The sequence below is a fragment of the Anguilla rostrata genome, chromosome 4, assembly GCF_018555375.3.
Source record: "Anguilla rostrata isolate EN2019 chromosome 4, ASM1855537v3, whole genome shotgun sequence".
Classification (NCBI taxonomy): Eukaryota; Metazoa; Chordata; class Actinopteri; order Anguilliformes; family Anguillidae; genus Anguilla; species Anguilla rostrata.
The window spans coordinates 26110911-26138046 of record NC_057936.1 but is presented as its reverse complement, the minus strand read 5'-3'; the positions used below and the strand labels follow the sequence as shown (position 1 = coordinate 26138046).

Here is a 27136-nt window from a genome sequence, read left to right as displayed (position 1 = left end):
CCCCAGAGAACAATGGACAATGACAATGCCTCACAAGCCTCCATCCACCCAGAGGAGAAAACAATGTCCACCTGACCTTCAGAGTGTGCCGCTGGAGAAGGAAATACTGAGTGGAGATAGAAACAAAGAAGTTGCGGGTGGAGAAAGAGAAACTGTAACTTGAGAACCGCAAACTTTCACTGGAATAGCTTTAGTGCTGGAGAGCTTCTGGCTCTTTTTTTCTGTTCAGATTATTGTTATAGACCTTTTTTGTTATTTTTATTAAAACTCTGACTTATTTATTGTATCTATTGATATAAATGTGTATAAGCCTAAAAAAAAATTAGTTTTTAGTCCATCTGTTATAAATTATTCAGTTATTCACATATGCCAGATTGTTCAATAAATCATTTATTTACAATGATTATAAACCATTTAGTATTTGACTACCTAAGTTATTGACAGGTTCGCTGACCTGCTCATGGCGTTTCTCTCTGATTATAGTTTGGCAATTTTCAGGTTATAGTTAGCCTATATGTCAGTTTAGGGCCTTTGGATCAGCTGAATTATGCGATTTCAGATCAGTCAGCCAGTCACATCATTTTTGGCAGCAGGCTCCCTCTGATGTTCCTCTTCAGCCTTCTCTAACACCGGCGCTTCCATCGGGAAAGGTACCCCGTTCTTAGCACATATGTTGTGCAGAACAGCTGTGGCACTAACAACAGTGGTGACCCATTCAGACTCCATCCTCATCTCCCCATGCAAACAGTGAAACCTTGAAAGATTTGAAAGTATGAATTTGGCATATGGTATGGCACTGATTTCTGTTTACTTGCACTTGTATTTGCAATTCACAAGCGATGCATTTTCGTAAAAAAAGTTTTCACAAGATAGTAAATTCTGTGAAAATCCTTGCAAATCGATTTTGTGAAGCTCTAAATAGAATTGATCCATAAAAATCCCACCTGCGCTTGAGGACGCCTATGCAGCGCTCAATGATGCATCGTCTTCTTGTGTGCAGTTTATTGTGATGCTGCTCTTGCTCTCTCCTAGGGGCTATAACTGGTGTCAACAGCAATTTTTCAGAGAGTAGCCACTGTCCCTTGGATCCTTCCTTCTTCACACACCTTGGCCAGATGCGTGCGTTATGGGCAGATCCTTGCCACTGCATCACCACATCATTTATCTTTATGTCTGGGTGGCAGTTTAATGTGGAAACGATTCCTACATTTATTTACTTTAAAACTTATATTTAGAACGCCAGTTAGGAAAAACAATCAATCACAATTTAATGTGGAAGATATTAGTAACTGCAGTGCCGGAGACAGCGTACTGTTCTGGTCAGAGGCCTGCTCTAATTGAGGCGAGAGCCAATCAATTCATTGAAACAGCTCAACCCTGCTCAAACAAAAGCGTCCAATTTACTCACTATCATCAGCATGCGTATCGAGAGGATTTGTCCGGTTTCTCAATATTCTCTCGCATCTGAAAGCTAACTGGTTGTGCGATCTATAAATGAGACGCGGCACATGCGGTTGTTGTTTTTAATTTTCGCAAAGAGCATTACCTAGGAGAATAGCCCAAAGTTTCACTTACGCCTACCCTATAGTAGGTGCAGAGTTTACACCCAGGTGTAGAGCTAAGCCCAGTTTGTGGAACAGGTTTATTTTTTACGTCTGACCTCGCGCACATTCTGTAAGACCAGGCGTACGTCCAGCTGGTGCAACCAGCCCCAGGTGTCTGAACCATTTGTATTGATTGGGATGGATCTTGTGGGGAAACTGACAACAACTCCAAGAAGCAATGTGTACATATGCTTCATGATCCACTACAAAACAAAGTGAGCCGAGGCATAGCCACTAAAGTCTAAGCAAGCTGAGGATGTAGCACAATGCATTGTGGAATTTTTCTATGGGTTTGGGGCTCCTAAACAAATTATCTCTGATTGAGGAGGGGAATTCAGAAATATGGTGCTGTGAAGTTGTTTTTTTTTCTTGTTGATGCATAGTAGGTTTGATTTAAAGCAGTGACAGCATACGTTGTGTGCCTGTTTTCCCCAAAGATGGTATTTTTCTGTAATTGTACCGCCGTGGCAACACATTTCTACACTTGTGGGTCAGGCATTCTTCGCGGTAAGGAGAGATTTTAGGACAGCGCTTCTGATATTGCTTGTGTCGAAATTGCTGCCACCAAAATAGCGAAAGATTCACTTAGCAGTCACATGTGCCCAGAACGTAAAGAAGTCAGGGATTATTCACCGATAGCAACATAACTACAAATCCAACTGATTGTACCATGAGCTTAACTATTTTGCTGAGCCTGTACAAAAGCAGCAGGGCACGTTTCAATTGTGATTCTAAAAGTAGCAAAAAGCTAAATTGTAGACAATCCATTTGAAATGAAGGCATATGCACTGCATATTGTATTTGTATTGTCTCTACATACCTAGGAGCATGGGGACGATTTTTGGTGTGCGTGTAATAGCCTAATATGCGCTGATGGCCTTATAGTTCATCTTATATTGATGTAGGCTACAGTAAAACATTGATTCAGTCTCTTCCATCAAACTTAGTAGCCCTGTTTATGTTAATATGTTTGTGTTGTGCCAAAACTATTTTATATTTGTACTTGTAAATCATAACTCCTAAATTTATTTAGTTTATAACATATTTAGGACATCAGTTAGAGAAAACCATCGCCGTTTAATTGCAATGCACTCTGGGTAGTGACGTCAAATGTTTTCACAGGCCTCGGTCCATTGCTCTTGTCCATTGAGCGACATTGAAAATGTTCAGCCTTTATCGATTCGAGCCAGAGTGGGACATTACTCAGCAGGAAAGCACAGAGGACAGCCCTCATTAAATAAATCAAAACTATGAAGATTAGAGGCCAGAGGAGATGAGAGTAGGGCATAAGAGATGTCTCTGCAGCAACTGCTCGCCTGTGCCAACAGTAATGGAAAAGTTGTCTGTTGTAAAGAGCTCCACTTTCTAGCAGCTGTTCAAAGTCACTTGACCATATAGATCAAAGGTTTTTTATTGATTTATTTCTTACAAAATCATGACCTCCAAAAAGTCACTAATTACTGTAAATGACTGCGTCATTGTAAACCAGCTTCTAAAAACTCCTAAATTTTCTGATTCGGGCCATTAGACCCAGTGTTTGTTTTTTTTAGTCGTGAAAATATTTCTTGCTCCAACCCATGTATTACATATTACATATAAAATGTATTATGCCGAAAGAGAAATTGTTGAAAAAAATTGCATTAATCAACCTAATCTGTTCATAAATGCAGGTTTTCCATAATTTGTGCCAGACTGTTTGTCCCAGACATGATTAAATCTACCAGAACCTAATTAATAATTGTTTGAGTGTGACGTTTGAAAGAGTAATGTGACTTTTTTCTTTCCCAGGACTTACAGTGAGATCTGGGCAGATGCCCAGGGGGGACTTAACAGTCTGCTGACCCAGGAGCTGGCTGAGCAAGTACACCCTGAGAGGGACAGAGTGGTTTTCTTCCAGTGTTTGGTCACCCTCTATGTACGTTATGTGAAAATATTTAGGCAATTGGAGGAAGCCTATGACCAGATTGTGCACCCCCAGAAGAGAAGAGTCATCCGGGCTGTTTTGGATGGTGTGATGGGCCGTGTGCTGGAACTCAAGAATGAGATGGTGGAGAAGGAGTTTTCTGAGTACCATTACATGGATGATGTCATCCAAGACTTGAAGCTGACGCCAGTGAGTAATTACAGTAAAATTTAAATATTGGAAATGTATCCTTTTAAAAAACAAAAAGCATATAGACAGGTGACAGCTTAAAGGAATAACCTGAATAAATGAGTGGAAAAACATAACAAATGCAGATGCTTCCATACAGGTGCCCCTAATAATAATCATAAAAACCAAAAAACAGCAGTAGGCTTCCAGCACCTGTCCAGTACTTGGACCCCTAAAAAAGATCTGAACAATCCCAATAGGGCTCCAACAACTTTGCTGCTTGGGCCCCTAATCATGCAGTTAATACGGAGAATAAGTAAAACTTCCAGCACTCTAGCAAGGTCCCATCTAGAGCAGAGGAAATGGGGGATTAAAAAAAAAAATGATAAGCAACTGGCTTTTCAAATAAACCATACACAATTAAACAGGACCAAAAGCCTTTTACATGCAGACATGATTTACCTTTAGCAAAGCTCTGCCTTTTTTCCCAATCCTCCACCCACAGCTTGGAAACTGTTACTATCGTTGATAACATCAGGCAAACAGTGCTATGTTCGGACAACCAAGCCATTTGCTTTCAATGAAGAGTTGGAGGTCGGAAGATAGTTAAAAGATGTGCATGGGGAACTGGTGACATCAGATACTTCGACCATGTAGATGATTTTTTTTTTTTTAACTCTTACCCCAAAACCAAGAACAGTTTGCTGAATTTCTCTTCTTTTGCAATCTCAAATTTGAACTAACAAATTTGGGTGCATTGAACTTGACAAAAAAAGCTCATGAATCATGTTCAGTATTGTAGAAACATTGATACACATCATCAAAGACCTCTTAAGAGAAAGCCAAGATTACACAATATTACAATTAATATACGTTCATATCTTTTTTAAGACAGATATTGAGATCCCAATTCCAAGATATTTCCGGAATGAGCGAAACCAGGTGCTGCAGGACAGAGAGAAGATGCTATCCAACACCCTTAAATTAATGGAAGGGGTGGAAAAACCCTTGGTAAGTTGACTATTTTTAAACATATTGTGGAAATTTTAAGAGGCCAAAACTGGGATACAGAGGAAAATGGCTAATAGCATTTCCAAAATCGCGGCAATCCGAGATGTTGACAACAAATAAAATGAAGATGTATGTTCCAGATATGGAAAATCATCAACACAGAAAAAGAAAAAGTAAAGTGATTTTTGGTGAATTTCTGAGTTTTATGTAAGCAGCAATATGGTCCTCGTGTTAGTGGAGCACCAGGTCATTTTCCCTCTGGAGCAAAACTACCCCTTTAGGGCTTTTCACACTGCACTTAACCCTGAACTAAATGCATTCTAGAACCATTTTAACCCTGGGCTAACTGGGCTCTTAACCCTAGTTTAACAGTTGTTTCACACTGGCAAGTTCAAAGGTCGGATAACCCCGACTTTAACGTTAGCTGGCCCTGGTCCCGGAGCAGATCCCTGTAAACAGTGACTGACTGTTGCCAATGATAATAGGATTTCACACATAAATGTAGGCTACGAGAGACATGCATACACATACATGCATGGTAACACATTCTAGATGAAAGAAACATAGAAACACATAGATTAAATTTTTCCTTGACGATGAATGACAAAGAAATGAAAGTGTATTGTATGTCAGGGGTGTCCAATACATCGATCGCAGAGGCCATGCTGGTAGATCGCCATGTAGTTTTAAAGAATGCGGAATTCTTGGCTTTTTCACCCCATTTCCTACGTCAGAATTACAAGAAATAAGCTCGCAATTGCGAGAAAAGTCACAAATGCAAGAAAAAAAGTCAGAATTAAGCTATTTTTTTTCTGTGACGGAAACAGGCTTCCATAGTTATGTGCTTGCTTTGCAGGCAGCCCCAAAGGGCAGCATGTAACTGGCCTCAACACCTCTGTTAAGCTTGTATAGTTTTTATCAGAGGAATGTTAATTATAAAAACAAGTGGAATTGACCTCTCAGTCTTCTAGCAAACTGCAGACTTCATATCACTATTTGTAAAAAAAAAATGTTTTAAATGTATTTGCAGATTATGTACTGCATCAAGGTAAGATATAAATATTTTTTTTCACCGGTATTACTATTCAGTCTTTGGAAGTACATCCACTAAATTTTGAGGAGGCCGTCAAGCTCATACAAGTGTCTGAGAGAGCGCGACAGGGAAGGCTGCGGGCCAAGTTCATGAGGGAGATCCAGCAGGATGGAGAGAGGCAGAGAAGGGCCAAGGATCGAGACCTGGCTGCCATCAACCATGCTGCAGTTCACATCCAGAAGGTGATACAGATAAAAAAATAACACTACTATTTCACATTAGCCAAAAGTACCTTCCCAGCTTCATTTTAATTGAGCAGGTAAATAATGAAATTATGAAACCAGAGGAACAGTAGTGGAATATATAGAATTGGCTGTTTTTTAAATTGAAAATTTGTGTATGTCTTGCTGTGACCATGTCAATGTAATAATCAGTTAGGTTTTTAGAGGAACTGAACCTTTTAGAGTTGGAAAGCAGCCATTGTTTTCTGGAAGCATATTGATTTAGTTTTAAAGCCCCCCCCCACCAAGTCCACAACCATTTGTGAATATATACATTTTATGACTTTCTTACCTTAGGCATGCCACCCCACTAAGTCATAACTTGGCATCAGTAGTACATCAGTAGATCCTACTCTTTCAGGTGAACAACTGTCTCTCATGAAACAACCATCAGCAACCATTTTGATTTTCCACCATTTGGAATTTTTTACAAAACCTACTTCTGCAAACTATTCTTAGGCCGTTAAGATGTGTGTCACCAAATTAGGCTTGAAAGAATCTGGGGAGTCTGAAATTGAATAATTATCAAAAAAAGTAACTTTCAAAACAATCTGAGGCTACACACCTATTGATCTGCACCAGTACTTGTTTCAATAGCTTATACAAATAACTTGTATTAGTGATGCTAAGACTAAGTTGTTTGTTTGATGGGTGAATGTATGGGAACTGAAATGGGAAAAACTCCAATCAGATTATCAACACTACCATGCATAATGTATTCTTACAGTGTAGCCTATTGTATGCGAGGAAAATAAAATCTAAGAACAGCTAAACGTGTTCTTTCACATTAGTTGTTTAGCAGTGGAAGAAAATGTAAAAAAAACTTTCCAGCATAAACTGCCCACATAGGATACTGCAGTGCTGTCCACAAGCAATAGTACTATCATATGCAACTGCTTCCAGCTTTGTCAACTCATATGGATCCTTAAAACCTTTTTAAAAAACTTTTCAAAATGAGATTTATGCTTCAACACTAAAGTCAGGATTGCAGGTGTTGCCAACATGTTTACAATGCTAAGTGAAATCAAACATGTTTCCATTGCCAATAGGTATGGAAAGGCTACCAACAGAGGAAGAAAACAAAGAAGGACAGAGAAGAAGAGATGATTTTTCTGGGCATGGTGAGTGTGTGTAATTTGATATGGTATCGTTTAAGAAAGTATTATTGGTGCAACATTATGCAGTTCTTCAAGTTTCTCCAAGGATGGAATTGTAATTGTAATTGAAAAATGTTTAGAATAAAAACTACTTGTGTTTAGGACACACCTTACTTAGTAATAGCATTCAGGCAATTCTTGTTTCAAGACGTGACTTACTGTAAACTGCATATAGTCATGTCCACAAGCTTGCAAAAGTCAGGGATTTTTTTTGGTCTAATTATGTCAATGAATTTTGGGTTTTTGAGAGTGAGGTGTGCTTTGTGGAAAGGCTATGCGAATTTGCCACTCTACACAACTGCCTAGATGGCTAGCAAGCTAGTTTTCCATTTCACCCACATTCTCAGTTGATGCAACAGGTCACTAGCTTGCAAAAAATGAGTTGATCAGATTTACTGTTCATGTGTGTGGATGATTTTGTTTTTGCTGCAAGTATACATTCTTGTCAGAATTAGAGAAATTTTGGAATTCATCAACTTGTTAGAATTTGTTCTTCAGGGTATATTTTATAATTCTTCCACACCAGACACATGTAGCATACACTTGTTACATTCATTGTTACAATTTACATTCTTCCATGCGGTTTCTGTAGTTGTCACGGCTTTCGTCTGGATTTTGTTTCGCACTTTGAATCTTTGTCCAGTCAGTATGTCTCAGTAAGCAGCTTTGGCGCGGCTGTAGCGGTGGCTGTTGGTGGCTGCTGTCGGGGCTGGCGCTGTTGGGGCAAGGCGTAGAGCAGAGGCTGGAGTTCTTCTATGCTCCTCCTAACTTGCTTTTTCTGTCCACTCATCTCCCTTCTCTGATGCCTCAACTTTCTTTTTCAACATTATCCCTTCCTGCTTACTTACTTACATTCAGTTTCTCTTTCCCACTTCCTAAATTTATCCCATTCTGTTTTACTTTGTCCTTTCTTTTCCTTCTGTAACCTCTCACTCCATCCTGTCTCTGCACACACTGAGTTTCTAAAGTTGCTGTTTCTACACTGGAGAGTTGACCAATGTAAACATACACTACTGCTACTGCTCAGTGTATTTTTGAATTATAGGGTGAATTGTATTCCAGCAGATTTTCTGCACCATGCAAGGGCCATCAGCCTTAACGATCCTACACATTTTTACCAGTCCACTTTTTCAGTTACATTTTTTACATTTGTAGGTCTGCATCAGACCACCTGATTTTGTCAAGTTTGGGGCTAGATCTAACAATGCATGTACCAGATTTAATTGCTTTATGTCAAACCATTTTGGATTTATTTGCTTTTTGTGATGAACTACACTCACATGCAAGTTCATTAGATTACTTTTGGCATAGTAACTTTGTTTAAATAACTTTTGTTGATATTTTGTCTGTACATTCAGTATAACAAGCTTCATTCAAAGTGGGCAATTCAAAAGGAGGCTTGTTTGTTCAGCCTTGGACTTACTAAATAAACAGCTGAGGGGGATTTGAAGTCAACTGAAAAATAAAAGATCAAAGAATCCTAATACACTTGGGTTCCTGTTTTCAGCTCCTGCAGTGCTTGGGCCCCTTAAAAGTATCCTTAAAAAATAGGGTTCCATCACCTGTGATGTGTGGACCCCTTGCTAGTCACTTCCTGAAAGCAGCCACATTTGCTTTCATAGCAAAATAACATAATTTCATGAACTTTTTTTGAAATGTTTCCAACTCAGATACAGACATGGAAAAAGACCTGTTCTTAGCTAATGATATTATTTAAGATGATAATGATGATAATGTCAGGATGCTCAGTTTGAAAGACACCAACACCGCCTTATCTTGTTTGCTGTGTCGCCTTGTACTTTTCCCCCCAGGCTCTGGGCTCGGCCCACTCCCAGACATGCAGTTCCATACTTGCTGCCCGGGCTAATGAGGCCTGCAGGAGGCAGAGGCAAAACCAGCATGAAGAGGACTTCCAGAAATCAATCATTGCTATAACTGACCAGCTTAGAGAAGTAGAGGGGCCTGACATGAAGGAGACCATGAAGGACCAGATCCGGCAGTGGTTCATCGAATGCCAGTAAGGAGACCACCAATGGCTTGATAGCGGGTGGGGAAGTTGCAGTTCTGTGTTGGGTACCGAAACCTTGTACCACTACGGTACTGGTTCCTATACAACCGGTATCTACCGGACTGAATCGCAAGGCAAATTTCAGTGCCACACACCTTCACTAGCTAACATTAAATGCATTCTGTCAGTTAGCGGCAGCAGGTACTGTTAGCATGCTAGCTAGCATTTAAACAAGAGCGAAATGATATAAAAAATATAAAGTATAATTTAATCAGTTAAATAAACAATTCAATTGTTACATTTATTTGCTTTTGCCATTAAAAGATGTTCTTTAATGTCATCATCACTGGTACCATTTTAAAACTATCATTATAGCACTGGTATTGACAAAATCAAAATGATACCCATCTCAATTCACAATGTGACTCAAATTGGGTTTTCTGTACATGATTTTAATAAAGTTTGTTTGCACAGCAATACAACAGGAAGCTTTCCGGACTACCCAGATGAGGAAGATGGTGGCTCAGCTTTGATATTTTCTGACAAAACTCCTCAGCAGGTATGCCCCGAAACTCACACAAGAAATCATTCCAAATCTCAAAAGGCTGCACTGTCACAGTGGCAATACAAGGTCCTGTGAGGTTGTGACTATAGAGGGTTTGCACATGACGTCACAGTAGGTGGAAGTCACTGTGGTCACACCCACTGAGTGGCAGAAAGACTATTGAGTGATAGCGTTAGCGTTCAGCTTGAATGCCGTGAAAACACAAAAAAACACATCTAAAATGGGAAAGAGCTGTTGTGCAATTGACTGTGCAAATAGATTCAACAAGAAATCGGAGCTATCTTTTTTACAGACTGCCGAAAGCTAAAGAAAAGAGAAGCAAATGGATTGCTGCAATTCGCAGAAACAACTGGAATCCAGGCACCGAAACGTGTATTTGCAGTTGTCATTTTGTGTCAGGTATGTTGGATTTTTGGGCAAAATAATACCTTAAGTTATGTAGGCTACTGTATTGACTACTCATCAGTTAAATATTTAGCATCTTTCATTTATATTCTGTGTAACTGTAAAGTTCTTGTCAGCATTTATTAAAAAACATCCATGATGATGAGCCTTGTGTTCTACAAACAAAGGGGGGGGTGGTTAGATAGTATTAGCTAGCCAAGCATACAAATTATTAAGGTATGATTTTACCCAAAAATCCAACATACCTGACACAAAATAACAACCGCAAATCCATGTTTCGGTGCCTGGATTCGAGTTGTTTCTGCGAATTTCAGCGATGCATCGCTTCTCTTTTCTTTAGCTTTCGGCAGTCTGTAAAAAGATTTCTTGTTGAATGTCCGTGGACCACTGGTTCTTTGGTAAGTTGTAAGGATCACTGTTGAGTCCAACTGCCTTTAATTTAAGCAGATAATCGTTTGTTTTACTCACGGTTTTGCAGTTTCCTATACTAAAGGCAGCCATGTGGCAGCATGTTTTGGCATTCAGTCCCGACTGAGGGGGCGTATTCCGGTGGGAAAGTGACGTCAATTCATACCCTCTATATAATGCGAGGGGGGGGACCAAATGCAGAGGTAAACACAGGGGGGTGAAAGCAGGCGGAATAATGAAGGAACTTTAACACTGAGCACAGGAACAAAAGGAACAAATGTGGGAATCACAAAAGGGAACTCAGGGAAAAAACTAGATAAGAGAGACTGATGGCTTATAGAGCATAACAACTCACTAAAACCAAGTGGTGATAACTGGGGAACTGGGAACTTACATGCACAAGTAGGAATAATAAACTAATGAAACACAAGTGCAACCAGTAAAGAAACCAATAATACAATAATGAAACCACTAACAAAGAGTTGTAAAGACTAAAAACCTAAACTAGACACGTTGTTAATACTAATCAAATCAATAAACTCAAATAATAAGGAATAGAGACTAGACCGGTTACCGATTTAACAAGGTGAAATAAAAAACCAGCAGAACCAGAAAATCGTAATACACAGTAGCAGATTTTTTTAGGATTATTAGTAGCCCCAACCAACCAGTAGGAGTCGCTAATGCAACGCTCAGGACTCATACCCTCACCGGCTTCCCACCCGCGAACACTGCCAATTGTGTTGGTAGGAATGTCTGACCAAGCCGTAAGTACCGCTGCTGGGGATTGAACCCGTGTCTCTGTGGTGGTAGGCGAGTGCTTATACCTCTGCACAACCCAGACGGCCCCGGCAGTCAAAAATTTTATAAGAGCTATGTCGGTCAAGAGCACAACCAAGACATGAACGGTCCTGATGTGGTATGATTTTGTTAACCCTGGCTTACTCGACTGAGAAGCTAGCTAATGTTTAATACCTTGCTAATGAAGAACAAGTGAATAATAGCAGTTAATGTCCTGCTACATTGTGATGTGCCAATATACGTATGGAAACTCTTAAAAAGGTATAATGCCAAATGATAAGACAAATAATTTTACAGTTTCACCCTTTCTTAAGTTGATTGAAGAACTAGAAGAGAAGGAAGAGGACAGCAAAAATCCAAAAGTAAAGGATGAGAAAAAGGATAAAGCAAAGAAAAATGAAGAAGAGGTGAGTTCAAATGCAGAGGCATGTTTACACTATATTCTAAGGTGTTAAAGGGAACCTCTCACTGAGAAAAAGCACGTGCCCTGTGCTGTTGAGTCAAAGCTGTTTTCACTGTTCTCAGAAATATTCACTCAGATGAGTGATTTCTTGCAAGGCCTCCAAATTCTAATTCCAAATTCAAGGTCTTCTGTTTAGATTTAGGCATTGCAAAATAAATATTAGTTGTAGAACAACAAACCATTTAGGCATAAAGCTGCAAGAAGTTTTCTTGCTGGTGCATAACATTGGTACACCCCGGCAAGGTCTGTGGAACCAGTTCTGCAGAATCAGTTAAAGCATCTTCCTTGATTATTTGTATTTATTTGCAGGAGGAGGAACCAGGTTTGAAAATGCTGCCATCTGCTTTTCTGACAGACCTTGATATAGGCCGGAAAACTTTTTCATGTAAGAAAAACAAAACATAAGGTGGGGGACCCAACTTTAAAATGTGCAAGCTGCAATTTCAGGGCTCCAAGCAGTTTTTACACTGTCCATGTATTCCTGCTTATGGGATGTAACATTCCATCAACTTTGACCGATGTGATACAGCCGTGATTTTTAATGAGTTTAGTTTTTAGGGGTTTAAGGCCCTGTCCACACGTATATGGATTGTATGTGTGGACAGGGCCTAAGCCTGTAGGGGTTCACAAATGTGTGAAATGAAGGCAACATGAAATATCACATCAATCGGCAGCTAAATTAAAGTTCAAAATGATCTCCCTATTAATGGTCACAACTCCCACACCCTGATTCTAATTTAAACAAGATCAGCACGAGTATTCCCTAGAGGCATCTGTACATGCAGGCCAAAGATTACAAAAGTGCACCATATTTTATTTTTTGCCAATTTGCATAATATGTGAAACTAGGTTCCTAATTAGGTTGTTCAACCCATGTTTAAGTTCTTAAACATTTGCTTCGAAAAAATATACCCAAACCTATATGCCTAATATACCCAAAATGCTTTTTGTCCATTATAAAGCATATGAATGTGCCCCTTTATGATATTTTAAGATAAAATATTGATATCACATTGAAAAATATTGCAAAAACATTGTGACACACTGTAGTACACATGCCTGAATATGTAATCATTCGCATTTGTATTTTCTTCTGTACTCTACAGTTTGTAATCATTTGTTTCATGGGGATGGAACAACATTTTTACAATTTTATTATGTATGACCACTCCAAGGGAACTATTACGTTCATCTAGCACATACAGTACATTTCCAAAAGTATGTGGACACCTGACCATCAAACCCATATGTTCTTGTTGAATATCTCATTCCAAAATTATGGGCATAAATATGGATTTGGACCCCCCTTTGCTACTGTAACAGCCTCCGCTCTTCTGGAAAGGCTTCCCAGTAGATTTCTCTTCTGTTCAGCCACAAGAGCATTAGTGAGGCTGGGCACTGATACTGATGGTGGGCGTAAGGCCTGGCTCGCAGTCAGCATTCCAGTTCATCCCAGAGGCGTTTGATGGGTTTGAGGTCAGGGCTCTGTGCAGGCCAGTCTCATTCTTCCCCACCAAACTCAGCAAACAATTTCTTTATGGACCTTGTTTTGAGCACGGGGCATTGTCATGCTGAAACAGGAAAGGGCCTTCCCCAAACTGGTGACACGAAGTTGGAAACACACAATTCAGTATGGCCACCTTAACTAAAACTTATGTTTTTTATTTGCTGTTGATGCCGCAGCTGAGGAGAATGAGACACTAAGTTAAAAAGCAAATGAGCTAGTCACATTAACATGTGCTTAGCCTCCCCTTTGGAAGCAACATATAGACTCTGTTGCAGTCTTTTTTCATTTCACAATAAATGATAAAATCTTATTGATCTAGGTTTTAACCTCCTCCATTAATGCGGACATGGTCACTTTTTAAATACTGGAGATTAATTAAATTGTAGCTGCAGCTATTCAAAACACAGTATACAAATCATAAAACAGAATTAATAAAATAATTTTAATCATTACAAACCATTTATTCCCAGCTACCCTGACCAGGAATAAGCTGGTATAGATAATGGATGGATGGACAAACAATTTATTCTTTACAGAAACATTTTGTTAACTGTATGCTACCTTTAAACCCTATAATTAACTATGCAAACCCTCATTCTGTTTGACTATCAAATGATTTCTTCATTATACTGTGATTATTCTTTAAATACTGAGGTTTTGGCTTCCAGAAGCATGCACGCAGCCTTACACATAGGAATATTACCACCACTTCAGGTTTGCTGGTTATGATTTTTTCTTGAGCTGCAGTGTACAGCAAACCCTCCGGTATGTTTCATCCACAGCAATCTGGCAGAACCGTAATGAGTCCAAGAACTTCAGCCAGAGGCATGAGGCTGAGCTGATCAAGGAAGAAAAGAGGAAGGAGCTTGAGGCTGAAGTCAGGCTTCAGGTATTTTGTGAGAACGTAGGGTTGGGGCCAACAGTCAGTCAAAGGAAGTACAAGAGTAAAAGCAGTTTATGTTGAATCGGGTGTTGTTGGTGCATAGTACATAGTTTCTATCTTTTTCAATTACTCTTATTAGGTGTTAACTTTATTGCAGGGATCTCACACTCAAATTTTGGAGGACTTCTGTATCTGCTGGTTTTTGATGTGTTCTTGCACCTTCATACTTGATTGGCTACAGTGTTTTCAGGACTTGTTTCAAAGTCCTAAATTGGCTGCTGATTTCAATGAAATCACAAAAACCAGCAGAGACTGGGACAGTCCAGGACTGGAGTTTGAGACCCTGCATTCATGCAAAAAGAAAAGTTGGTTGTAAACCGCATGTTCAGGGGCCTTAGGGGAAAGGAAATCTTGACCAGGGTGAACTTCTCGACAAGAAAGGTGACGCACTTGCTTGAACACGGTGGGGAAATGTACAGCGGGATGAGTTCACCAGAAAGGAGATGGATGGGAGGATATCAGGAGAGATGGACTGGAGAAGTAATATGATGATGGAATGCAGGGAGCAGGTAGTTGTATGGTGGAATAGCAGGAGTTGAAAGAGATCAGAGTCTAGGTGCATCCCAATACTCAAAAAATGTATCCCCCTTTACTCCAGTACCACCTCATCTCCTCTCTGCCCCAGAAACCGATCTTTGTGCCCTCCCTCCAGTGTCCCAATATTAGAGGAGACAAGCAAAGCAGCTTCAAACTTGTCTCCTCCCCTCCTTTCCTCCACATACTTCTGGGTAGGAGATGAGTGGTAGTGGGGGAGTGGAGGGAAGGAGGTGAGAAGTGAAAAGTAATGGGACCCACCCTCTGTAAAACAGGAGAAGGCAGAGAGAAGGTTGGGTTTCCTGGGGAAATTATTACATGGGGTGTTGGAGGACTCTGCTGATGAATTCCTAATTATTAATAAAGATTGTTCAGAAATATGTTATTTAATCTGAATGCAGAATTTGATTCTGTTGCAGTGATATGTATGCTAAAACAAAATATTTGAGAATCAGGCTTGTTGTGACATAAAATTGGGGCAACAATTATTCATCTGAAATGTACACAGGAATATTTTTTTTCTCTGTTGCTCACGTAGGTGGATGAACTTATGAGACAAGAGCTGGCTAACTGGAAGCTGGCCGTGGATAAAGATAAAGGGAAGGCCAAGGGTAAAACGAAGGTACAAACATTGCTTAACTAACATTTGGCATTACTGCGTCATAATTTTTGTGTGAACATGGAAAAAATGTTTACATATTGCCTTTCCCATCATCATATATACACACTGTTTGTGTTTTAATCTATTTTGCCATGGTGGATATTAATATTATGATTACATTTAATTCTTTAGAAAAAGAAAGGATCAAAAATTGGAAAGAAGAAGAAAAAAGACAAAGACCTAACAGCTGATAGGTGAGTTCATTTTGAATGTGTTGATGAATAAAATAACATTTTGATTTGAAATACACTACATTTCGAAAAGGATGTGGACACCTGCACGGCACACCCATGCTGTATGTACTTGTTGAACATCTCATTCCAAAACCATGGGCATTAATATGGAGGTGGACCCTCCTTTGCAGCTGTAACAGCCTCCACTCTTCTGGGAAATCTTTCTAGTAGAGGATTCGCTTTCATTCAGCCACAAGAGCAGTAGTGAGGTTGGGCACTGATGTTGGGCGTAAGGCCTGGCTCACAGTCGCATTCCACTTCATCAGTGGGGTAGAGGCCAGGGCTCAGTGCAGGCCAGTCAAGTACTTCCCCACCAAACTCAGCAAACCATTTCTTTATGCTTCCTTGCTTTGTGCATGGGGGCATTGTCATGCTGAAACAGGAAAGGGCCTTCCCCTAACTGTTACCACAAAGTTGGAACTGCACAATTCTCTAGAATGTCATTGTATGCTGTAGCATTAAAATTTCCCTACCATGGAACTAAGGGGCCTACCCCAAACCATGGCTATATGCTTGATTTTATGCACCTGTTAGCAACAGGTGTGGCTGAAATAGCCAACACCACCCAACACCAGCACCAGATTTCCCTTTAATAATGTGCTTCCTTTCTACTTGATCTACTTGAGCAAGAAGTAAAAGATGTTCTTGCGTCCAGAATGGGTGTGGCTGAAACAGCTGAGAATACTAACTAGAAGGGGTGACCACATACTTTTGGAAACGTTGTGTACATGTACAATAGATATATTACTATATTATATAAAATATGTATTTAAGTACAGTAAATGTTGTTCTTGTTGAATCTACCTTCAATACAGTGGCCGTATTTCATGACTAAAATGATGGTTTAACCTGAATAAAATGAAAAAGAAAAATAACCTCTAATTCTAAATTAATCTAATTATTTGTCACTCTAAATAAACAATGAATTTCTGTCTTTTATAAAAAATATTACTCACAGAAATAAATATAGCAGCAAGTTAAATAATTTATTCATAAATTGGAAATTGGCAAGTACTGACAGCACACAACAAGCTGTATGAAATATAGGCGGTCACAGCCTTAACTGTCACAGTATGAATAAAACAATTAGCTTTTGAGAAAAATTAGCTCATGAGAAACCTAGGCTGTGTGGGCCTGGGCTAACTTTTAATGTCAGTGCTCATAGTGCTGGATAAGGCTGAGCATGCAGCACATATAAATACAATGCATTTGTTCACAGAAAATTAGAGACAGAAAGAGAACCACTGCCCGGGGTCCCCAGGGAGGTTTTTGATATGTGTAAAATAAAAAAAGGATTTAAAAACCCGTTGTCAGTAGTATATTGATTAAACAAATGACTGGATTTGTTCAACTCAGACCTGATCTTTGTAAATATATTTAACTTAACTTTAACTTTAGGCAACATGGTGACGTGAGATCGACTGATAGAGCTGTTTGGATCAAAAAGACATTAGAAGTGAACCGGAGAATAATGGAATGTAATGTCTTGTGATAGATTTTCACTGATATAGGTAGGCCATGAAAAATCATAAATGTATCATTATAAATGTAATCAAAACATTGATTAAAGACTGTTTGTATCAAATAAATGATCATAACATGATAACTTTGCCAATTAATTTTATATAGGCAGGGCATATATTTCTATAGGAAGGTAATAGATTTCTTTGGGAAGGTTTATACATACAGGTGCAAGTGTAATTTATAGAGCAGTGCTTGCACTGAACTAACTGAGTTTGTGTTGCTGCATCTGCATGACCGTTTTGTGATGTCAAAATGTAGACAAAAAATGATTTATCATATAAATGAAATAACCTGTTTTCTTACATCTGAAATACATTTTAATGATTAATGTGATGTATATATAATGTGTATAATGTATATTTAGACATATCTCTATTTATTTGACATACACAGGAGCATTCAGTCCTTGTATCAGGAGCTGATTGAACAGGGCTTACTGAAGCAGGCGAAAGCTATTAATCTGGAGGACTATTTAGGTAATATTTCTTGTTTTGACTTGTGTTTGTTTTTATGGGTAATAATTATGGCTTGCATGAGTGTCATAAGACAATCTAAAGACAATATTGTACAGATTTGGATTTGCAGGAAGGAAAAAACAAGTTTCTGATCTGATTATAATCATTTTCAAAACCTGTTACCATTATGTTTAGGACATTTTGTTGGTAAAAGTAGGGAAAGGTGCTATGGTAACATGATATGCCCAGAGAAAATCTGATATGTATGCTACCCCTACCTGACTCGGGAGCTTGTTTTCAACTTATGAGAAACTCAGTGGTCTTCAGACTTGTTATCTGGGTTGGTACTCAGAAGTCTGGCAACTTAGAATCTATTCCTAGATACTCAAGAGGTTCTTAAATTTGTTACCTGATTCAGTACTCAGAAGTCTTTGACTTAGATTCTGCTGCTAGAAACTCGTTGAGGTGTAGCAGTAGATTCCAAGTCATAAGACACCCCAGAGAACCGAATTTGGTACAGTAACAAGTCTCAAGAGACCTGAGATAACAAATTCCTATAAGAATGCTAATCCATGCTTTGTGCAGTCTGGAATTCCTGCATACTTATATAATCAAGGAACCATATCAAGAACCCTCTAAAGTTCATCCAACTATTTATTAATTCTTGCTTCCTGCAATCTGGTATATTGGTTGGAGAAATGGGTAGCCCGAAACTCAGATTACTTTATTTTTAATTTAATTGCCCGTCCTTTTTTGTGTGTTTCAGGGCCAGATTACTTGCTTCGCTAATATCTATAAAACAAATAAATAATTTGTCACATAATTTGTACTTTTAATTAAATTGATGGCAACATTCTAAATGAACAGTTTAGTTTATGTCACTTCTATATTGCCATTATGACCCTGAGTAATATGAAAGTAATTTTTTTTAATTTCGGTTAATTTTTGGAAAATTGCTTAATTGGTTAGTTTTTCTTAGGCATCCTGACATATTTGCTAATTTATTTCACAATTTAGTAACCTTTTCCCTTTAATTGTGCCTTAGGTGACTACAGCTATCTTGGGACAACTCTACGACAGACGGATATCGAACCCATGCCATCCTTATCAGATGTGCGGCAAGTTATAGCTTTGTATGCTGTTTTACCATTAGGTATGCCACAGTACATGTTTTACCATTAGGTATTCTATACAGTACATGTTCTCAGTTCAGATCATGCCCTATGTGATTTCAGATATGATGTATTTTTGAGTATGCATGCATTCTCCCTGGAAATTAAGAAAAGGAAAGGAGAGACACAACTGTGCACTTATGTCTTCTCATTTGAGTTTTTGACTTATGCTCTCATTCTTTCACTTGTTCCTATAATTTTGTGTAGAGGCATATCAGAAAAGTGTTAAAAATCATCTGATCATGCTGCTTGTCTGTTTGCCATGCTGCTTTTCATCTAAGTGGTAGAGTTATTTGTGAGCTACAGCACCAGTTAAGACTTACCCTTAGGTAGGCTGATAAAGGCTGATTCCACATGTTTAATGTTTGATGGTGTATTTGAAAAGCTAACCTTTCTGGCACAGGTTTCCTGCAATCTGATTGGTGCCACGAAATAATAGATTTTGTTATTGGTGGATTGCCATTTCATGTACCCACCCCTCCTCCTGAAGTGTATTTTTGTATTGATCTGCTCAATTTGGCAGTGTCACAACAAATTTAATCTGGGCTGCAAAAATGATCTGGGTGATGTAATGACATCCTAAAACAGCTGTTATAGCCATTGTGACGTACTTAAAATTTCGTTACAGCGTCCATTGCTATACTGAAGCTGCCAGCTTGATATGTTCTGTGGCGATAAAGATTCTAAACCTGCATTCACACAGCGAGCAACTCGGTTGATGGGTTGCTCAAGTTTACTAGGCTGAGGGAGGGGCAGGAGCTTCCCGTTGTATCTTCTTAGTGGTCTCGCGCAACTACATATTATTGGAGAGAAATAACTGCGTCATCAAAGACGTATATTTTCCATATAGCCACCTATCATTTCCTTTTGTTTCTATAGTTATGTCAGGACACTGATAAATATTTGTTATTGCTATCTCTTTAGCCATATATCTCTCTATATCTCTCTCACTAGCTAGCTAGCGACCTCTCTATCCCTCTCACTGGCTGGCTGGCGATCTCTGCTCCTCTCTATATCTCTCTTACTAGTTAGCTGCCTAGCTAGCGATCTCTCTATCTCCCTCACTAGCTGGCTAGCAAGCAAGTTGAAACTGTCGTCCAAGCATCATTTCCAGATGCTTATCCCTGTACTAGTTTTTTAAAAAACGTTGTATAACACCCGGTGCAATTGTACTATAATGATGTTGTTCGTCCATTTTTCCTCACTGAGCGAAACAATAATTCACGAAAAGGCATATTGGTTGGAGAAATAGGTAGCCCGTAACTCTGATTAGCTGTTGACGGGTGATGCCCGCAAAAAGTTAAACTGTGGGCATGGGCAACATTTTTCAGTTGCCCAGTTGCTTGTGTTGCTGGGCGTCGCTCAGCTACATAGAGAATGAATGCACTTCCGGCAACTCGGTTGACGAGTTGCTTGCTGTGTGAACGCAAGACAACTCTGCAGGTTCTCTTGTTTAACGGGTTATTTTCCAGCCTATAATGCAAACGTTCAGAAGTGCATTGCATTCACAAAATAAATAAAAAATAGACACCTTTTCTCGTAATTATGAGTTACTATCTCGTAATTACAAGAAAAGATCTCATAATTATGAGAAAAAATCTCGTAATTACGATATCAGGATCTCGTAGTTATGAGAAAAGTTAAAGGACCATACCAGTGTTACTACATGTCATTGTCCATTGTCAACATTGGCCACATAGTTTACATACTGCAGCCCATGGACATAACAGCACTATTGCACCAGTCACTCATACTTTCTGTGCATGTCACATTTCTTCCTCTCAAACAGTGTAGCCTCTCTTTAATTATAGTCACAATTGATCACTAATAGTAAAATTCGGGTGATTCCAACAATGTGACCCTAAGTGTATTTAGCTGGTAATGTAGGTTGATTATTGGTCACATGTCCTTGATAAGCTGGAGTGCCTGTGGGTCAATGAAGATAATTGGTTAAATAGGTGCTGTCCACTTGCTCAGCTTTTGTTGAATCTCCCTTTAGGCTCTCAGGAAGTCCATGAGAAAGCCCCACTTGTCAAGGCCATCTTACTGGCAGGGCCAGCAGGTGTGGGTAAGAAGATGCTGGTCCATGCCATCTGTCAGGAAACAGGATCCACCTTTTTTGACCTCTCCCCTCTTAACCTGGCTGGGAAGTACCCAGGAAAAAGTGGGCTGCAGATGATGCTTCACATGGTGTTCAAAGTAATGTTTTGGGTCCAATTTTCTGCTCATCTTCTGTTATATGTCATGCCTTTAAATACCTGTTTCACTGGAAAGCTTAATATAATCCATTAATTTTATGCACCCTGTGTCAAATTATATTTTTTCAGAGCTTCTGGGTTGCGCATCTGGTTTAGCCAGTGTCTGATTGAACCTTAAGGCTGGCTTTGGCATGCTCTGGCCAAGGCGGCCAGTTGCCATCCAGTTTTTCATAATGCCAGCTAAAATTTCATTAAAAGTTTTGCTTAATCAAAATCTCATGTGTGACTGCAAATGAAATATTATTTGAATTAACAAAATTCAGTCCTGTTGGCATGGGATCAGTCAACCGCAGAGAAATTCTGCCCAACATATTTTTATTAACCCCTTTGCGCAAGCCCCCTCGTGGCCAGGACATTGCTGTTCTTTAATTGATCAACTCATACATTATGTGCTGCTACATCCAAATCCAGTAAACTCTGTGTTCTAGCTGTATTAGTAGACAGTAGACATCAACTATGCCAAACACGGAGATTCTAAGTGCTACCATTTTTGCATAGGTTGTCCATTTAACAAGCACCCCCTCCCTGCAGTATCATCTGCATCTACACTCCCCAAGACACACTAGACATTAGTGTCTATTTGGGAGTTCATAAAAATATTCTTTCACCACTAAAAATGTATATCCCGTCATGGCAACAAGATTGCAAATAATAGCCCGAAGGTATGTCAGTGCAATGGTGAGAAATGCTGCTCACTGAATAACAAAATAAATAAACAAATTTTTCTAAAGTTATAACATGTCGTTCTACTGTCAACATTTCGGACTAAATATGGAATAAATGTACAACCTTACCATTGGATTTAAGCATAAAGATGTCCCTTTCGAGAATGAGTCGTCATATATTGTCTTGGACAATCCGTGTGTGTATCCATCACATACAGATACAAATACAAACCGTGGCTTCTCTGACCATTCCTAATATGCAGAACATATACCCCAGTTCATGACAGCAGTTCAGAACAATTCCTTGCAGAACACTGGCTTCCAATATTTCTGTTGTATTATAAGTAATATATAGCTTGTGATGGTCTCTGTTTACATTAAAGCCATTATTTTAGTAAATTCACTGCTATTTAGATTGAGAACATGACATGCCCTAATTTGTATTTACAACGCTCAGTAAATATTCCCCTATGTGTAGGTTGCTAGATTGATGCAACCCTCTGTGGTTTGGATTGGAGATGCTGAGAAGATGTTTTATAAGAAAGTGCCAAAAGAGGAAAAAGAGGTACCATTCCAGCTGTATCTGTGCTACATTTTCCCCAACTTCCTCTTGCATATACTGTAACCTTATAACCACTAAATTATATTCTTGTGAACTAAAATGTGTTAAGTAATCTGTTATTAAAAGGGACTAGATGTGTAAGTCTGTGTAAATGTGTAAATACAGGACAGTGCCATATATTACAACATGGTTTACATGAGTCTGCAGCTTTTTAAAACAGGTGTTACTGTAATAATAATAATCATAATCATAATAATAATAAAACTGAAATGGTGTCATTCTCATGTGAAGATTGACTCATTTAAGATTCTCTTTTCTCTGCATAGTTAGATCCAAAACGCTTGAAGAAAGATTTGCCCAAGATTCTCAAATCTATCAAAGGTGAAGATCGCATTCTTATTGTGGGCACAACTCAAGAACCGTTCAACGCAGACATCAAATCACTCTGCAAGGTGTACAGTAAGGTCGTACTCATTCCACGACCAGACTATGCTTCAAGATATGGTGAGTAACATTGCTTTTTAATGAATAATTTCATCTACTACAGAATAGTTTTACACTTAAAAGTTCACAGTTTGCATTTGCTTGGTGGCTCATCCTCTTAAGGCAAATGAATGATACCGATGCCAATTCCGACACATAGTCTTTTATTAAACTTTTATTGGAACTTGAGGCTGCTATGAATAGTGGAGGCTATGACATTTGGGAGAGACAGAGACATGACTTGGGGAGGAGGATTTGGGATGAATATAATATAGAGGGGTACAAACTCATTAGGAAGGATATATCCAGTAAGAGAGGTGGGGGTGTATCTATCTATGTAAAAGAACGTTTTAATGAGCAAAAAATTCCAGAAATTGACCGGCTCGTGCCTAGTGAGGTTATTTGGATAAAGTTCATAGGGGAACATGAAGAGGGCCTCACGGTAGGAGTGTGTTACAGGTCGCCAGCTTCAGACAGTAGTGTGAAATCAATGCTCTTTGGAAAAATAAAACCAGCTTGTCAGGATTATGAGACTGTTATTATGGGTGACTTCAATTACCCTGCTATTAATTGGGAAATGATGACAGGACAAGGAAAAAGTGAGGAAGAATTTTTAGTTTATGTTATAAATGACCTCTTTGGGACAGTATGTCAATCAGCCTACAAGAGGGAAATCAATTCTGGATATGGTTCTATGTGATGATCCGGACAGAATTTCTAGCATAGAAGTAATTGAGCCACTTGGGACTATTATGGCAAATAAACAAGGCCTCCTCTATGGCCAGAATTTTTTATTTTAGACGAGGCAATTTCAACAAGATGCAAGAAAATGTAAGTAATATTGACTGGATGAAACTTCTAGATTGGATGAACGCTCGACTGAATGAAAAGTTGGGCAGGTTTTAAAGGGTTATTCTTGAGGTGCAATATTAATTTAGGCGCAAAAGTAAGGAAAAGTATGTTGAAGAAGTGCCTTCCCCAGTGGATGAAGACCCCTTCACTTTTTCCAAATTTTGTTGCGTTACAGCCTTATTCTAAAATTGATTAAATTCATTTTTAATCTCATAAATCTACACACAATACCCCATAATGACAAAGCGAAAACAGGCTATATACTTCATATGTAAAATGCAACCATATAAAACAGGGGTGTCCACTCTTATCCAAAAAAAGGGCTGGTATGGGTGCAGGTTTTTGTTTTAGCCCAGCCCACTCAGTTTAAATGTGGGGATTTCCCACTGCTTCTAACAAAACCTATCATGCCCCTGTACAACACTTTAAATTCTGCAGCATGTCCACCAGTAGTAAGTAATCAAACTAAATTTAAGACATAGATGTCGCTCGTAAACATCGCTGTCAATCAGTGTCTGTATTAGTGGCAAATACTCTATCAGATTGGATTACTGAGGCTGTGCAAATGAGATACATGTTTGAAAAGGTGCTTAACAAAGAGGCTGTCATAACCTCTAGCTCTAAAGGACTGAAGTACCATGTGAGAAAAAAAGGGGAGTCAAACTAACTTTATTCTATGGTTATTTCCGACAGTACTGTCAGAGACCCTTTCTTTTATTTACTTTTCAGAGAGAATAGCCATTAAGTTCAAGTTATTTATTTTTCAGTGTCAGAAAATAAAAATGCAGCAAACATATTTAACACAAAATTGCTATGACATTTTTGAAGGAACTATGAAAAACTTTTCTCGTAGCTTAATAGTTGAAATACTACAGAAGAAAGCTGAGTTCTTTTGTTAAATGAAAGTGCAATTTAAAAATAAACGGACAACTTGCTTTATCTGTGGTGGTCATGTTTATGGTGCAACACATTTATTGTCATCAAACATATTTCGGTTATAGATTTTGACAACAGAAATTGTATATTTAAAAAAAAAAAGTAAAATAGTGTACTTCTCATTCATGACCTATCAAATGTTTTTCCCAGTAATGTGGAAACAGCTTATCATGAAATATGGTGGTACGGTGACCAACATGTTGGACCTCAGCTCTCTGGCCAAGATATCGGATGGCTACACACAGGGTCACATGGTGCAGGTTGTCCAGTCTGTCTTGACAGATCGCCGCATACAACAGCTGTCTAAGAGACCACTGATGGCATCAGAATTTGTCAAACCACTGGCCAAGACTGACCCAGTGTTCCAGGATGAAGAGGAAGCCTTTAAAGTAATGTGCCATTTTTAATGTTTTAAATTATTCCTTCTTATTCTTCCTTGGTTGATATTCACATTTTTAGTAACCCTACTACTTCTACTGTCTAATAGTAGCTTTGAACATCATTGTCATTAATTAGTGTCTCGTGGGAAATGTTTGTGTGTGTGTTTTTTATTTCCATACAGAATTGGTATGCTAAAACGCCTCAGGGAAAGAAACGAGCCAAAGCAGCCTCAGGCAAAGATGGAGAAGAGGAGGCACCTTTGAAGGGAGACAAAGCTGCAAAAAAAGGAAAAAAATGAAACATTTTTGCAACAACAGAAACATACATTTTAATATTATACTTGTGAGTCATAACATGAATATTCTATTCACCTTTTAGAAATGTGGTTGTTTTAGATTTGGCACATTTTAGTTGTCTTATGATTGTGTTATGCAATGTAATTGCAAACAATGATTATGTGAGTCTAGCATATATGTGTCCACAAAACACTGTAAACATATTGCTTAATAGAAGATATTATAAAAATTAAACTAGTCCACGATGGGGATATTAACAGCCACTGGCTTAATGTCCAGTGTGACATTGGTGACAACGATGCTGCCAGTAGTTATCAGTAACTATACATATGCCCAGGGATCACCACATAACATACATCAACATAGTAATCTTGCATGATAGAGAGCAATATGGGAGAGTCGAGTCTTTTCTGACCTAGTACAAATGTCCCGTTAATTTCTTTGGTGGAATTAAATCATTAATGTGATTGTGGAGCACTATTGTTATCTGATCTTTTTTTTTCTGTGATTGTGGAGAATGAATGGCAAGAATGTTGTATTCACGATGTACAAAGCAGGGAAATTATGTAGTTTATTATATGGTAGGTCATTGCAGGCCACAACCCCGTTAAAATCTTTTTCCGCATATGGGTTATTGCTCATCACAGTCATTAGTTCTTTGTTGTTCATGATTAGTAGGAATAGTACAGAACGTTCCGACTCTGATTTACTTCGATTATGTTGTCAAAGCAGGCATAAAAAATGAAATATACAGATCTGGGGAGCGCGCATTTAAATCTGCTCTCCAGTCTCATGTTACCCATCCTGATCAGGGAGAGGTTCTGGCTGCATCCTTCATCAGGCTCCAGGTTGAGCGTAAACAAGTGTAACCACTTGTGTATTCTTGCCGATTTATAAACTAGGCTGGTGTTTAAATCTCTCCCAGTGGCCAGGACCAGATTACTCTCGAACGGCACTGCTGTTGGAAAAGTCCAGTTGGAAGGGCTTTGAGGGTGCTTATTGGCCAGCTACATACAAGGCTATGAAATCGGCATTATAATTATGGAAATTTAACGGTTTCTTGGTATAAATGCCCTTAAGGGCGTTGTTATACAATACACCTATAATAACCTATTTTGGCATCTGACCCAAAAGAACGATTTTCTTGATTACAATCTCTGATGCCGACAGCCAAGCTGTACATCGTCATGGCCACCCTATCCAACGGATACTGTAAATTAGATGTCAACAGGGTCTGTGGATGTCCGTGGTTCCAGGCAGATTACCTTTTAGACAAACATTTAGGCTGTCAGTATTTTCAGGTTGTACCATTCATCGTCGCTGCTCATCAGACAGAATGCATCCTTACCGTTCACCATTTTAATTTTAACATCCACACTATTTATCAGTAGCTGCTTCTCAAAAAAACATCTGCATGTATTGAGCAGCTCAAATGTGTTGCTTGTTGCTGTATATACAGATCTGTTTTTCAGGCCTTTGTTGTCCCTGGCCGGGTTGGTTTCATCCATTTCAGCAGGAGTTTTGTATAATGGCTAAGGAACTGGTTTGATTCCCAGGTAGGATATTGGAGGAAAAAGGATGACACTTTTAATCCGAAGAACACCATCCCAACTGTGAAGCATGGGGGTGGCAGCATCATGTTGTGGGGGTGTTTTGCTGGAAAAGGGACTGGTGCACTTCAGAAAATAGACGGCATCATGAGGAAGGAGGGTTATCTATAAATACTGAAGCAACTCCTCAAGACATCAGCTAGAAAGTTAAAACTTGGTCGCAACTGGGTCTTCCAGAAGGACAATGATCCTAAGTATGACCACTCCAATACTAAGCAAAGTATTGGAGTGGTCAT

At 38.9% G+C, this 27136-nt stretch overlaps 1 protein-coding gene across 1 annotated transcript in view; it reads left to right on the top strand.

Annotated features, from left to right (window-relative positions):
• The window catches only part of zgc:153738 (uncharacterized protein LOC558115 homolog), a 30206-nt gene extending 4439 nt beyond the window's left edge, over window positions 1–25767 (top strand). Inside the window, exons 2-19 of the mRNA XM_064331815.1 lie at window positions 3393–3717; window positions 4588–4707; window positions 5797–5982; window positions 7071–7142; window positions 8990–9195; window positions 9661–9745; window positions 11680–11772; window positions 12138–12213; window positions 14118–14224; window positions 15351–15434; window positions 15606–15667; window positions 17624–17706; window positions 18731–18838; window positions 20857–21056; window positions 22259–22345; window positions 22669–22846; window positions 24764–25002; window positions 25176–25767. Coding sequence (XP_064187885.1) covers window positions 3393–3717; window positions 4588–4707; window positions 5797–5982; window positions 7071–7142; window positions 8990–9195; window positions 9661–9745; window positions 11680–11772; window positions 12138–12213; window positions 14118–14224; window positions 15351–15434; window positions 15606–15667; window positions 17624–17706; window positions 18731–18838; window positions 20857–21056; window positions 22259–22345; window positions 22669–22846; window positions 24764–25002; window positions 25176–25292 — 2428 coding nt within the window. The 3' untranslated portion in view covers window positions 25293–25767. The remainder of the gene's footprint in view (window positions 1–3392; window positions 3718–4587; window positions 4708–5796; window positions 5983–7070; window positions 7143–8989; window positions 9196–9660; window positions 9746–11679; window positions 11773–12137; window positions 12214–14117; window positions 14225–15350; window positions 15435–15605; window positions 15668–17623; window positions 17707–18730; window positions 18839–20856; window positions 21057–22258; window positions 22346–22668; window positions 22847–24763; window positions 25003–25175) is intronic.
• The last annotated feature ends 1369 nt before the right edge of the window (window positions 25768–27136 follow it).